The sequence below is a fragment of the Pipra filicauda genome, unplaced genomic scaffold (assembly GCF_003945595.2).
Source record: "Pipra filicauda isolate LSUMZ 115617 unplaced genomic scaffold, ASM394559v2 scaffold591_size256279_pilon, whole genome shotgun sequence".
NCBI classification, from domain to species: Eukaryota; Metazoa; Chordata; class Aves; order Passeriformes; family Pipridae; genus Pipra; species Pipra filicauda.
The window spans coordinates 72,003-86,268 of NW_024104744.1; the positions used below are offsets into that span (position 1 = coordinate 72,003).

At 53.4% G+C, this 14,266-nt stretch overlaps 1 protein-coding gene across 1 annotated transcript in view; it reads right to left on the bottom strand.

Annotated features, from left to right (window-relative positions):
* Window positions 1-14,177, bottom strand: part of NUP98 (nucleoporin 98 and 96 precursor) — a 32,430-nt gene extending 18,253 nt beyond the window's left edge. The window contains exons 1-15 of the mRNA XM_027719382.2: window positions 14,047-14,177; window positions 11,515-11,618; window positions 11,027-11,128; window positions 10,655-10,831; window positions 9,875-10,014; window positions 8,212-8,319; window positions 7,421-7,604; window positions 6,393-6,556; window positions 5,491-5,628; window positions 4,826-4,913; window positions 3,938-4,030; window positions 3,438-3,578; window positions 2,432-2,565; window positions 1,487-1,674; window positions 516-632 (exon numbers count right to left, since the gene is read on the bottom strand). Of these exons, the coding sequence (XP_027575183.2) occupies window positions 516-632; window positions 1,487-1,674; window positions 2,432-2,565; window positions 3,438-3,578; window positions 3,938-4,030; window positions 4,826-4,913; window positions 5,491-5,628; window positions 6,393-6,556; window positions 7,421-7,604; window positions 8,212-8,319; window positions 9,875-10,014; window positions 10,655-10,831; window positions 11,027-11,128; window positions 11,515-11,587 (1,847 nt within the window). The 5' untranslated portion in view covers window positions 11,588-11,618; window positions 14,047-14,177. The remainder of the gene's footprint in view (window positions 1-515; window positions 633-1,486; window positions 1,675-2,431; window positions 2,566-3,437; window positions 3,579-3,937; window positions 4,031-4,825; window positions 4,914-5,490; window positions 5,629-6,392; window positions 6,557-7,420; window positions 7,605-8,211; window positions 8,320-9,874; window positions 10,015-10,654; window positions 10,832-11,026; window positions 11,129-11,514; window positions 11,619-14,046) is intronic.
* Between the last annotated feature and the right edge of the window lie 89 nt (window positions 14,178-14,266).

Here is a 14,266-nt window from a genome sequence, read left to right on the forward strand (position 1 = left end):
AACCAGAGTTCAGCTGAACTATGGCCAGAGGTTTTTAGAGGAGGTTGGAATTCTGGCTTTGGGGGAGCCCTAGAGGTTACTCTCTTTAATCTGTACAAAATACATGTGCAGAAAGTAGAAACATGAGATGTCAGGATCAGTGGAGTTTCCCTGCAATTCCCACATCACTGAGGACTAACCACAAAAGGTTCTTCTCCCCTCAGGGGAGAAGGGACCTTAAAGGTTTAGCACTTAGCTCAAGGAATGTCCTGGTTGTTCACTACAGGGAATGAAGAGAGACTCATCCAGAAAAACAAGTTGCTCCACTGCCCCTGATGTTGGGTAGGATGACCTGGCAGTGCCACGCAGCAATGACACAGAGTTCATTCAGGAGGAAATGAACGTCCCAGCAGGTCAGTTGCTGCCAGTGACCAGCTAAGGTGACAGCCCTGAGAAGAACTCCCTGTTCTCCAGCGGTACCAGAGGCAGCACCAGGCTGACTCCTGCTGAGGACAAACCCCGAGGTGCTGACTCACCTGTCCCCGTTCTCGGGGTACTCGGACGGGGACGCCAGGTCCTCGTTCTCACGGCTCACGGGGGAGAACAGGCTGCTGCTGTTGAGGTTCTTCAGAACCAGCTTCTTGATGCTCTTCCTGAAAGCAAAACACACCCACACTTGGGCATTTGGATCTATCCACTGCATAAATACACATTTCATGCTTAATTCAGATGGACCAGAACCAGCTCTAGGACCTGTTCCCACACTCAGGACATATCAAGTCTCCTGTTGGAGATACCAAAACTCTTTTTGGAATTCCATTCAAGGCTTTGGTTTATGGGTAGGTGTAAAATGCACAAGTCAGTGAAAGTCTCAAAGCCCAAGCTCAGCAAACCACTGGGTTCCCTGTTTTTCAAATCAGTTTTTCCAGAGGCACAGGAGGTCTGCCCACAGGTGCAGGTTCATTTTACTGCAGGGTCAGTCTACTTTGTGCTCTTTGTTTTTACTAAACTCCAAAGCTTTCCAAACCCCTTTTTTCTTTGATTGTCACTGATGCCCCAGAAGATTGAACCAAAAGGTTCACTTGGGCGGATCCACAATTTATTCCTCACAGAAACATGTGTGGATCTGAAACAGAACCAGGGCTTGGGATAAACCCACCAGAAATGTGCCTCCTTGCTGAGGGCAGCAGCAAACCTGGTGACACTCTTAGTGCAGGAGGAGGGAGTATTACCCTGTGCAAGCTTTCCTGGTAAGAATTCCTACTTGATTTCATAGGAGCTTTGCTCCCATTGTGGGCTGACCTCATTTTACAGCTTATTGGGCCTTAACAGTTTAAGCTGAACTTTTTCACCTCCTCTGCAGAACACAGTTCTATTCAAGTCTTACAGAAAACTCGCCATCCCTATTCCTATTTGAACCAGGGCAGGAAATGACAGGATTTAGGAAACTCCCCAGGAGTTTACTGGGCCTGACGAGAAGATTCTCAGCCCTGCCCCAGACACTGACTTTGGCATGAAGGCCCCGTTGGACAGGGAGGGCTCGTCGTCGTCCAGCCCGTCGAAGAGCTTGGACTTGGCGGATCCCGACGACTGCAGGGCCTTGGGCCGCACCCGGGTCGCCGGCCGGGGGGTCAGCTTGTAGTGAGTGGGTGTTGTCAGGGCTTTCTGGGCTGCTGGGTTGGTTGGCTTCAGCCTCTGAAACAGAAACAGGGAGAGTTGGAACTGCCAGAGCACGTGCTGTGAAGGTTTGGGGACGGCTGGAAGGTGCTCCAGCCCAGGGCCTGGAAATGCAAAGGGGATGAGAAGTCACAGGGGAAGCAATAAACAAACTCAGGTAGGAGGCCTCCAGGAACAGCCTCATCCATCAGCCTGGACCTATGTGCCCCCCAGGCCCTGTGCTGGGTTCCAGCTGCCAGGCAGGACCCATCTCCAGCCCCTGCAATCTGCCCTGGGGAAGCAGCCACTTACAACCTCCCTTAACACTTCAAAAACCTGAAAAGTGTTTGGTTTGTTGTATTTTAAACAAGGCAGCAGGGAAAGGTTTGACAGAGACTCTCAGAGATGTCCTAAGCAAAGCTCAAGCACATCTCTAGAATTATTCCAAGCATTAGCAACTACCCATCTTTATTCCCAACCAGCAGCAGTGAGCACAAGAACTCCAAAGGCAAGGCTCTGCTGCAGGCAAAAGCAGGAAGTCATGGAATGGTTTGGGTTGGAAGGGACTATAAAGATCATCCAGCTCCAACTCCCCTGCCACAGGCAGGGAACCTTCCACTGGAGCAAGATAAAGCAGTTTGTGTCTTGGAGAGGGTCAAAAGCCACTGCACCACTGGGAGAACACAGAGAGCAACTTATTTCACTGCTCCCTGTGCATTCAAGTGAGGACAGTGAACACAAACCAAAGTAACTTCAACTCTGCCCCACAAATGAGTTCAGTGTGTTGTGCTCTTACCTCCTCTTTCTTCTTTGGGTCGGACATGGGGTTTCTGAAGAGCGGGGAGTCTCCGAAGGGGGAGTAGGTGAGGCTGTTGAGGTGCTGCTGCAGGACAGCCTGCTGGGCCGCCGAGGCGTTGGGGTCTGTCAGGGCTGCAAGACAAAGCACTGCAGCTTTACAGCCCTGCTGCTGAACCAGGGCAGGCAGGACAGCGTCTGCCACAGCACCTCCTCCTCCAGAGTGTGCAACCACCTTCCCTAAGCTCCCATGGGTGAAGAGCTGAGGGTATGGAGAGCTACAGGGCAGTGGAAGAGCCTGGCCTGCCAAAATACTCAGCTAGTCCAGCTGGCTTCTGAAAGGCTGGGCAGGGCAAATATTTCATGCAGAATTTTTGCATTGCTGCTGCAGGGCAGGTCCTCTCTACAGGGTACTCTTAATTTTGTCTCTCCCTCTTCTAGTATCTAATTTTAACTCCCATTAAAATGCCCTAAGTGCTCACACTGAAGTATTCAAGCCACCAAGAGCAGCTTAATTCTAATTCCAAAAAAAACAGAGTGAATCTGTGCATTCCTAAAGAACAACAAAACCACTCTCAGGAACAACAGCTTACTGTCAGGGTCTGCAACAAGTCAAGAGGAGAGCTGGAGACTAATGGATCTTATTTATGTTCCCAGTGGCCCAATAAAGTCCCTCCAGGTCCCTCCTATCTGGAATTACTGAAGAAGCCAATGCTGCATTTCCCTATTTTTTTGTAAGCATCTACTCTTGCTGCCCAAATCCAATGATAGGAAATGTCAGTAATCTTGAAAACAAAGCTTAAGTGACTTGGAATTACTTAAAAATATACATATAATTAGCAAAAAAAAAAAAAACACAGGTCATTAACACAGTCTCCACTGCTCCTGAGGACAGCAGGGGCCTCCAAGATGTTCTGTCACCCCAAAGCCTTTGGGTGAGGTGTGCTCCTGTGTTCAGGCACACGGACACAAGGCAGGAAGCAGCAGCTGGGTTCAGGGACACTCACCTACAGCAGGCTGAGGGGCCCCAAAGCCCAGAGTGGCTGTGGAGGTGTTGAATCCCGGCGCTCCAAACGCTCCCGTTCCCAGCGTTCCCCCCAGCTTGGGCTGGGTGTTTCCAAACAAGGACGTCTGTCCTGCCCCCAGAGCTGTGACAGGAGAGGTGAATGTCACTGACTGTGACACTGTGGCAAACTTACAAGCCCAGCAAAGAATCAGCTCCTTATTGAACTGCAGGAAACACTGCCCGTGTCCATGGATGCTACACGCAGGACTCACGGGATCAGACCAGAGGGTCTGAACACAGAGGACCTCACCAGTTCCACCAGTGCTGCCCAGTTTCTAATAGGTCATTAGCACTGAGTTAACAAGCTCTGAAACTGGGATCCCTGGCTTGAAGCCTTCACAGCCTTTCCTACCTCAGTTACAGGCAATCCCCAGGCTGGATCAGCACTGCAGTCTGATGACTGGGCTTAGGCTGGGAAGAGGTGAGCTGAGAAACTCTTACCTGTTCCAAACCCTGTTCCAAGTCCAGTTCCCAGAGTCCCAGTTGCAGGCTTATTTCCAAACAAACTATTTCCAGCAGTGTTGGCACCAAAACCTTCAAGAACAGAACGAGCAGCTGATTAGAAGTGAAACTAAACCCAAGCGTTTAAATTAAAAAAGCGAAGAGCCCTGCCACAGTCAAGGGCAAATCTCACACTCCTTCCAGCAGTGCAGGTTAAACTGACAAGCAGCAAAGAGCAATTTCAGTGGCAATAAACGTATTAAAGTTATGAATATAACACTAAAAATGGCACAGAAAAATGCTGGTTTGCCTTCTTAAGCTTTTCAGTTTGTTACAAACTCCAAGGTTTTACTGAAAGCCAGAGCTGATGGGATGGTGCTGATCTGGCAACAGAGTAAACTGTGTTTTCTTCAACTGAAAGAACAAACCCTACTTGACACTGTTCATACCACACACCCATTTCTGTGACTCCCACCACAGAGCAGGTGGGAATTCTGATTTGCACAAGCACAGCTCAAGGACACAGTTCAAACTGCTGCGATGGGCACCACAAATCCAACGTGGTATCACGTTCAGTGCTCTTCCTCATGTATCTCAGGATCCCATTGTCCCTCCTGGCCACCACAGACTGCACCTTCTCTTAGGGACTCACCAAACCATGGTACTTAACCACTTAAGGTACTTAACCTTCTGCCTCAGGTTGTTCCACAAGAGCCAAGGTACAAACCAGCACCCACCACATTTCCCTGCACCTTTAACACCCTCGATCCCTGAGCACGTGCTGCTCACAGTCAGGGGTGTGGTATAAGCAGGACAGGTTGAAATGACTGAAATCCCACTGTTTTTCCCTGCTCCCCAGGTGGCAGGGTCTGGAGGGGGGTTTGTTACCGAAGAGCCCACCGCCCGTGGTGGTTCCGAACGACGGCGCGCTGGTCGTGGTGGCTCCAAATCCAGCAGGCTTGTTCCCAAACAGGGTCTGAAGGGAAAAGAAAAGGAATTTAGAAACCTGGCAGGCTGATATTGCAGGAGTTGTATTGGTGTTTGGCTGCAGGCAAGGAGGCAGAACTAAGGCCAAGCACAACTGAGCCCACACAGCCTCCCACGAGCCAGGGGGTATCACAAGCCACAAGCACCTCCCAAAACCAACTCCCAGGGTTGGACTCGAGGGGCTTAAGGGTCTTTTCCAACCCCAGTGATTCTGTGATTTCACTCCACCAGAACCAAAATGACTGAACATCATGACTCAAGTTCATTTTTGGTTCAGGCATCACCACAACTTCCAAGCTGGATTTCCAGCCCTGCGCTGAGGAAGCCTTGGTGCCACACAGGCACTGAGAGCCTCGGCCTCTCCTGCTGTTTTCATCCCTCCACACATCACTCGTTAAAAAAATGGCTCTATTACACATGTTTATCCTTCAGTTTACATCAAACCACCCTGTTCTTGCATCTCAGGCATCTTAACTCCTAAGCTAACGCTCCTTTCATGGAGGTCACTGCCCTGGAACAGGACTGGGGTTGGTTTTCTCTCTTTCATTAGTAAGGCACAAACATACCGAACCACCAACACCAAATCCTGTGTTGGCTTGTCCAAAAAGGCCTGTTCCCGTTCCAAATCCAGTCCCAGCATTTGTATTGGCAGCTGTCCCAAAAAGGCCTCCGGGCTGCGAGGGCTGGGTGACCCCAAAGAGACCCTACGAACAGGAACCAGGTTAAGGTCATGCTCCAAGGCTTTTCCAAGTCCAGCACTGACAGTAACAGATCCAACACACAAAATCAGGCAGGAAAATGATGGTACATTAGCCCTTGTGCTGGGGGAAGAGGAGGGAGGAAGAGCATTCCAGAAGCTTTAGTCCTCCTCCAAGAAATTAGTTACAAAAAGGAAATTAAAAAAAAAAAAAACCTGAAGAATTTATGCTCTTAGCTTTAAAGGATATTGGAATTTTCTCATGGCTGAGTAAAGGACATGGAAAAGAAACAATTCACAGGGTTTTCTGGGAGAAGTCACAACAAATTCACAATGGATATAGGATTTTTGGAACCAAAGTCCCTAGTTATGCAACAGGCCACAGCTATGCAGCATCTTTGTGTCACAAGAGCCCAGGATTGCTGCTCATTAGTCACCATGAAGTCCAGAACAGTTAATGAATTCCCACAGGAGGTTAATCATGGAATTCTATTATCTGTGTGAACAGGAATGGAAACACTAGAGTTGCTGGAGAGCAGTGTGCCTGGAGAAGGGAACAGGCACATTAGTGGTGCCCAGCTGAGTGCTGCCCGTTATCCCGACACAGCCTCACTGGCAGGAGGCTCTCCCTTGCCCACAGCATTCCCAGCTCAGCATCCTGCGTCCACCCAGCCGGGCTGCAATGGGAGGGAAGGCCCTGTCCCACGGGCCCCCCGGCCCACGGGCTCCCCGTGCCCTGCAGCAGTGGCCCAGCCGTGCTCAGCCCCTTACCATGGTGCTGGTGTTGGGCTGGCCCAGGGTGCTGGTGCCCCCGAAGGAGAAGCCGGTGTTCTGCGTGGTCGTGGCCTGGCCGAAGGGTTTGTTGAACAGGCTCGTGCTCTGGGAGGGCTGCCCAAAGAGCCCCCCCGTGGTGCCGGTGCCAAAGCCCGTGGTACCTGTGACACAGCAGGACAGGACACACCCTCAGTGCTCACCCACACCCAGCTGGGCCCACCCTCGGACAGGCAAACAGGAAAAGAGGAATGGAATATCCTGAGCTGGGAGGGACTCCTGAGGATCACCCAGTCCACTCCTGGTCCTGCCCAGGACACCCCAACACTCCCCCCTGTCCCTCAGAGTGTTGTCCAAACCCTCCTGGAGCTCTGGCAGCCTTGGGGCCGTGACACTGCCCTGGGGAGCCTGGGCAGTGCCCACCACCCTCTGGGGGAAGAACCTTTCCCAGAGATCCACCCTGAGCCTGCCCTGTCCCAGTTCCAGCTGTTCCCTTGGGTCCTGTCACTGGTCACCCCATAACCACTTCCATTCTTACAGTCTGGAGGATTTTGATCTGTTGACAGTCAAACTCAATGAACAAAAATATCCATTCTTAGGAAGAAATCCTTCCCTGTGAGGGTGGGGAGGCCCTGGTCCAGGTTGCCCAGAGAAGCTGTGGCTGCCCCTGGATCCCTGGAAGTGCCCAAGGCCAGGTTGGACAGGGCTTGGAGCAACCTGGGCTGGTGGAAGGTGTCCCTGCCCATGGCAGGGGGTGGGACCGGATGGGCTTTAAGGTCCCTTCCCAGCCCAAACCATTCTGGGATTCTGTGATCTATTTACCTTTCAGTTTGCATCAAAACTAATAAAATTCCAACTGGTGTTTGAATTCCCAAGGCAAGCAAGAAAACAGAGATTTCTATGGCAAAGAGCCCCATCAGTGAACTCTGAACAACCAGTGCAGTTCTGAGCTCACACCCCAGAGTTTTACAGCTGAACAGAATGTTTGCACATCCAGTCACAGCAATCCAGGGCTGGGCAGTACTTACTGGTTCCAAAGGCAGTTTTATTCTGCCCATAGGAAAAGCCTGTATTGGTGGTGGAAGAGCCAAAGAGTCCCGTGGCTGTGCTGGATGTGGCAGTGGAAGAGCCAAACAAGCTTGTGGCTGCTCCTGCTCCCACCGGATTCGAGGGCCCCTTCCGATTCGCCTGGTAATCTTCCAAACGGAGTTCCTGCAGGAAAATCCAGCTCTTTTTACCCAGGACAAGTGTCTTTGGCACATTCACACAGCACTCAACCTACACCAAGGTGAAGGTTCAAGAAAAGCTGCAACACCTACATTTTTAAAAATAAGGACCCCAAAACCAGGACCTGAACTTAGATCCACGTTTGGGCTTCGATTTGGCTCCCAAGAGCTTTTTCAGATCTTTTCCATAGATCTGTTTTGAAGGATCAAATAAACCAACCCCAATGGGGAGGCTTCAGGTGCAATCCTTGGGAACACCAGTTCATAATAAACAGCTGAGTTTTGTCTGGGATCCTGCTGTTATCTCAGCAGGGCAGGACTGTTCCCAGCAGGATCCCGTGTCCTTCTGACAAGATGGAATTTCAGCTCTTCCAAACCTGCATTAAGCATTTAAACCCAGCTGCAATTAACGTGGGGTTGCATTAACTGCTTTACTTGAGGACACCTCTCCTGTGTGCGATGCAGATATTGAAGGTTCATTAATACTCTCACGTTAATGAGCACGGAAGACAACGATGGTCCAAAAAAGGCCAAGCTAAGCCAAGCTGACCAACAGCCAAGCAAGGCCAGGATGTGTGACCCCCCAGACTGACCTCAAGGGACTTGCTCTCGTACTCCTTCATGGCAGTGATGCACTGGTGCTTGGTGTTGATGTTGGTGCTGACGCCGGATTTCACCATGGTGTCGGTGCCGTTCGGGGGCTGCGGGGAAGGAGGAGGGACTCGGGTTAACATCCAGCCAGACTGGAGGTAACACAGTCAGCATTCCCTGCAGATCCTGGGAAATCCTACCCTCAGCACGGACCTGAGGTTCTGTGTGACTTATCTGCTCTGCTCAGGTGAGACCCCACCTGCAGTGCTGCCTCCAGCTCTGGACTCCCAGGATAAAGACATGGAACTGCTGGAGCAGGTCCAGAGGAGGCTCCAAGGGCTGGAGCCCCTCTGCTCTGGAGCCAGGATGGGAAAGCTGGGGGGGTTCACCTGGAGAAGAGAAGGCTCCAGGGAGAGCTGAGAGCCCCTTGCAGGGCCTAAAGGGGCTCCAGGAGAGCTGGAGAGGGACTGGGGACAAGGGATGGAGGGACAGGACACAGGAAATGGCTTCCACTGCCACAGGGCAGGGTTGGATGGGATATTGGGAAGAAATCCTTCCCTGTGAGGGTGGGGAGGCCCTGGCCCAGGTTGCCCAGAGAAGCTGTGGCTGCCACTGGATCCCTGCAAGTGTCCAAGGCCAGGTTGGACGGGGCTTGGAGCAACCTGGGCTGGTGGAAGGTGTCCCTGCCCATGGCAGGGGGTGGACTTTGAGGCCTCTCCCAACCCAACCCAGTCTGTGACTCTGTTTTCTATTCCAGGTGTATCTGCACAGCTGAGGCCTCACCCAGGTGTGTTCAGTGACAATCAACAGTGGAATTTACCCCAGGAACACCCAAAACAACTCACAGCAATTCTGCTTTCGGTTTCACTGCAAAGTAGCTTATCTCCACCTGTGACACCAGTCCTGGAGCTCTGCATGGATTTCACTGCCCCCTTTTTTACCAGTGCTCTGAAGGCACACAGCAACAGCACTTCAGCTGCCCAGCCAGGCCAGCCAGCAACAGCTCTGCCCCAGGCAGCAGAGCTCAGCCTTACAGCAGCTCAGCCCCAAAACAAAGAGGGACAAGATCTGCACGAACAAATAACTGGGGGAAAAAATCCCTCTTTCCAGCAGGCACCAGTTACCCCAGGTCCAGGAAGGCCTCTCTGCTGGGCCACCCTCCAGGTCCAACTGCCACAGAACTTCCCAGTAGTTACTGAATCCCATCTTAAAGGGAACTCACCCAAAGGGGATGGGGCACCACTCCTCACATTCCAGCTCCCATTCCCAAAGCCAGGCTGGCTCAGGGAGAACTGCACTGATTCTGACCCATTCCAAGATGTCTTTTACCTTTATTTGCCATGGATCACCTGGAATTCCGTGGCACTTCCTGCAAAGGCTCAGCTTTAAGAGCTGCTTTACCCCTTCAGCATTAACACAGCTCTAAACCCAGCAAGTCTGGAATTTCACAGTGTTTGAGAACTTTGTGAAGCTCAGGAGAAAAACAAACCTAATTTATGGAATTAATTACACCTCCTATTTCCACTCCAGCAGTTCCTCACCACTGCAGAACACTTGCATTTGAACTCCTCACTTCTTCACCTCAGTGACCGAGACGCCACACCAATACCTGCAGCATGGAATGCTCCCCACAGTGAACAGGCTGAGAAGAAAACCAGAACTTACATTGAACTTAATAGTCGTGCCAGTGGGAGCAGCAGTGAAGCTGGTGGGGCCGAAGAGGGAGCCAGAGGTGCTCCCAAAGGGGTTGGAGGTGGTGTTGGTGGTCCCAAAGAGCCCCCCACTGCTGGTGCTCGTACCGAAGTCTGAGGGAAACACAAGCAAATTAGAACATCTCCATTAAAACAAACCTGAAGCTTAAAACTTAAACCCAACAATTTATTAAAATTATGAAATACTTTGAAAGTGGAAAAAGCAGCTGGAAAAAACAATGTGACAGGAGACCTGGAAACTGATTGTGCTGCTAATGCAGTTTTCTGCTGCAGAAGTGCCCCTAACTCAGCACCCCAGGAAACACCACAAAAACCACAGCAACCAGTTTCCTTGTGCTCCTGACAAGCAGGAAGAAAATTACACAATCATTTTACAATAAAGAGAATCAGTGAAGTTCCATTTCTCTTCTCAGAAGGCGCTACTACAAGCAGCAGCTTTTGCTTTGTGGAATTATACCAGAGTTTAAAGGCATTTCATGCTGCAACTGCTCCACCACAGCAGGATAAAAACCCGAAATCAAACAGCCCCAGGAAACGTTTCAGAATAGAAAATTCCAGCCAAACACCTCTTGCAACTTATTTTGAAATTTACAGCTGGAATCACAGCTCCAGATGCAGGAGCATGTCAGGCTCGCCCTTGGCTGCTGTGGACACCAGGATGCCTCTGTACCCCTCAGGAGAAAACCCCCCAGCCCCCCCGAACACCCAGTGGGAGAGGGGCGGTGTCGCTCACTCCCAAAGCCAGCCGGTTTGTTCTGAGCAAAGGCGTTGTTCTGGGACGAGAAGAGGCCTCCACCAGTGCTGGTGGTTCCAAAGAGGCTGTTGGAGGTCCCCGTGGATGTCCCAAAGCCGAAGCCAGTGTTGGTGGAGGATGTGGCTGGTTGGCTGAAGGTCGTCGACCCAAACAAGCCTGAGGACAGAAAACACTGTAAGACACCCACACCCTCCTTCGCTTGGGGGTTCTGATGGGGTTCTGCGTTTTGGGGTTGGGAGGGCGTTTGATCGTGTTTCATCATGATCATGTTTTGTTGCTGGCTCCTCGGTTTGGGTTTCTTGCCCTTGCCCCCCTCCAGGCCTGTCCCACTCTCCCCACGCCCCACAGTACCTGGCTTTGTCTGGGTGCTCCCAAACAGGCCTCCTGTGTTGTTGTTGGAGCCGAAGGCCGACGTCCCGAAGGCCCCTCCGCTGGTCGTCCCAAAGCCGGCATCTGGAAGTACAGCCAGGTGAGCCCTGCCCTGCCCCCTCCGGGGGGCTCCTCCAAACACCCCCAGGAGACACGGCTCTGCCTTCCCAGCCTTCCCAACAAACCCAGGCCTGACGGCTTCCATCCCAACAAACCCCAGCGCCACAGCCTCCCCTTGAGTTCTCCCTCTTTCTAGGAAAGGAAGTCTCAACAGCAGCCATGGAATCCTGCTGCCTCCCCACATTAAAGGCTTGGGCTCCTGAACCCATCCAAGTGAGCTGGAGAGCTCGGCAGCTCCCTAATCCCACCCCTCAAGGGGTCAGCCCCTCCACAGGATGCTCTGAGCTGCACCCCAGGGAAGAACAGCTCACCAAAGAGCACCTTCGACTCAGCTGACATGTCTGACTTACTTTGCCCAAAAGTTGAAGTTGTCCCAAAGCCGGTGCTGCCTCCGAATGGAGTTCCAAAGGATTTGTTGAACATTTTCAGGATGGATCAGGTCTTCTCCCAAGACCTGAAAAGAAGAATTCAGGTTTTAAAGCTTATCCTGCAAACTCCTTTTTCATCCCGCTCATGGCTGAGGGCAGCAATCCCACCGGGATCCTTCAGCCATGGAACCCATGGCAGCGTGTTTAGGGCACACTGAGCAATTCCTACCCTGCCAGAACCCCAGGGGGACAAGGGCACCAACATTCCAGTGACAGCACAGGTAAGGAGGTGGCACTAACACTGAGGTGTCACCCCTGATCACAGCTCTGCTTTCCACACTGTGTTCCCACAACGTTCCCAGGCCTTTCCACGACTGATTTTCCTGTTCAACCCTATTTGGCAACTGCTTAAAACGTGACAAGTGGGAATGCACTGCAGGAGGATGACAGGAATGCACCTTCCCTCTGCTCCCCACTTCCCACAGCTTGCTGTTCCCAAGAGTCCTGCCCCATTCCCACAGGGCCAAGTTCCATTTCCAGCCCCCCAGTTCAGTGACTGCACATCCCTGGCTGCCCCTCTCCGACCTGTTCCCTGATCACAAACAAGAACAAACTCTGCTCCCAGTCCCTAAGTTTGTCAACAAATCCAGCACTATCCTGACAGGGAGTGTGTGGTGTTTTCCCACAGTGGGGCCAATGCCTGCAGCTCCACCTCTGAGAATGACAGTATTCCCAAAAAAACGCCAGTACTGGGCAAAACAATGCCATATTAACAATAAAAAATTCCCATATTCACCAAAAAAATCCCAGTATCCACCAAAGAAAAATGCCAGTATTCCCTTCAAAGCTCAGTTAACTCCTGGCAGGTGTAGCTGACACACAGCAGTGCAGAACTAGGAAGCTCAGCAATTCCCACACAGCCCATCCCAAGAATATTCCCAAACCCCCTCTCAAGGCAGCGCTGTCCCAACACCAACAACTGCAGCTAAAGCCAAACGTGCCCCTTTCCCTGTGCCCAGGTTTGGCAGCTCCCCAGTCCCAGCTCAGGAACCACACAGGCTGTGCCCAGCACAGCCTCCTGCAGGGAAAGCACTAAATCCATCTGCTCAGCCTTGGAATTACAAGGATTTGTTTCCCCAAACTCAATAGCACCTTCTGGGAACAGCCAAATGCAGAGTGGGAGCAGCTGCAGCCTCCCCCCATCCCAGAACAACCAGAGACCAAACCAGCATCCCACACTTCCTGCTGGGATGGCTGGGGTGTCCTGGGCAGGGCCAGGACTTGGAAAATCCTTGGGAGTCCCCTCCTGCTCAAGAGAGTCTGTGACTGTTCCACAAACAGTAACAGGGATGATTTCTGTAAACTCCAACTGCTCCCAGCAGCCTCCCCTCACAGTTTGGGGTGTTAAGACTGTCCCCAAACCCACAAGCGAGTCCTCACAGACTCCCTCAGGCACAGGGAGGAGAATTTCAATAAAAGCCTGAAAAAGCTGCTCTGAAACACTCAGAGCCCCCCAAGCCAAGAGCTGCTCCTAGGAGAGCACTGCAGCCCCAGAGTAACACTGCACCCACACCGAGCCCTCCTCACCCTCTCCCATGGGATTATTGGGGCTGGAAAAGCCCTCCCAGCCCATGGATCCCCCCTGTGCCCCATCCCCACCTTGTCCCCCAGCCCAGAGCACTGAGTGCCACGGCCAGGCCTTCCTGGGACACCTCCAGGGCTGGGCACTCCAAACCTCCCTGGGCAGCCCCTGCCAAGGCCTCACCACCCTTTCCAGCAGGAAATTCCTCCTCCTGTCCCACCTGAGCCTCCCCTGGCACAGCTGGAGGCCGTTCCCTCTCCTCCTGTCCCTTGTTCCCTGGGAGCACTCCCTGGTGGAGTCCCCACCCCTGGAGGTGCCCAAGGAAGGCTTGGCCGTGGCACTCAGTGCTCTGGACTCAGGGTTTTATAGAACTGTACCCCCGGCCGAGGGGGGACCCTTCACTCGAGGGGCTTCAATTAGAGGTTAACAGCAGCCCCGGCCGCCCCGCGGAGAGCCACCCGTGACGGAACCGCGGTCACCGCCGGGGCCCCAAGCCACAGCTCACGAACACGGCTTTAAACTACCACCCATTAACGCAACTTCACACCGCAACTATTCGACGCGGCTTTAACTCACAAACAACCACCACGGCTGTAAAGAATTCCCGCAGAGAGAGGGGGCTGCCGTGACCTCCCGACCCCGGGGACACCCCGGGCCGCTTCCCATACCCTGGAGAACACCCCGGGTACACCCTGGAGAACACCCCTGAGACCCGCAAAGAGCCCCGGAAAGTCCCCGAGAGCGGGCGGGGGGCGGCTCCCCAGGGACCGCCGGGGCAGGACAGCGGGTGCCTCCCGAGAGGTCCCGGTCCCCTCACGGCCCTTGCCCTGCCCGCACAGCCTCCCTTCCCTCCTCCCCTCCCTCTCGGGGCCCGGCCGGTGTCCCGGCGCAAAAGGCGAGGCGGGGCGGTTCGTGGCGGCGCGGGGGCTCACCGCGGGTGCCGGTGCGGTGTCGGAGGAGCGGCGGTGCTGCGTGGGGCCGGGCCGGGTCGGTCGGGGCCGGTCGGGCCGGGTCAGGCCCGCGGTGCCTCCGCCGCCTCCCCGGGCCGCAGCTGCGTCACAGCCCGCGCGCGCACTCCCGGCCACCCCCGCGCGCCACCCGGCCCCGCCTCCCCGCGCCGCCCATTGGCCGCCGCCCGGCGCTTCGGGCGCT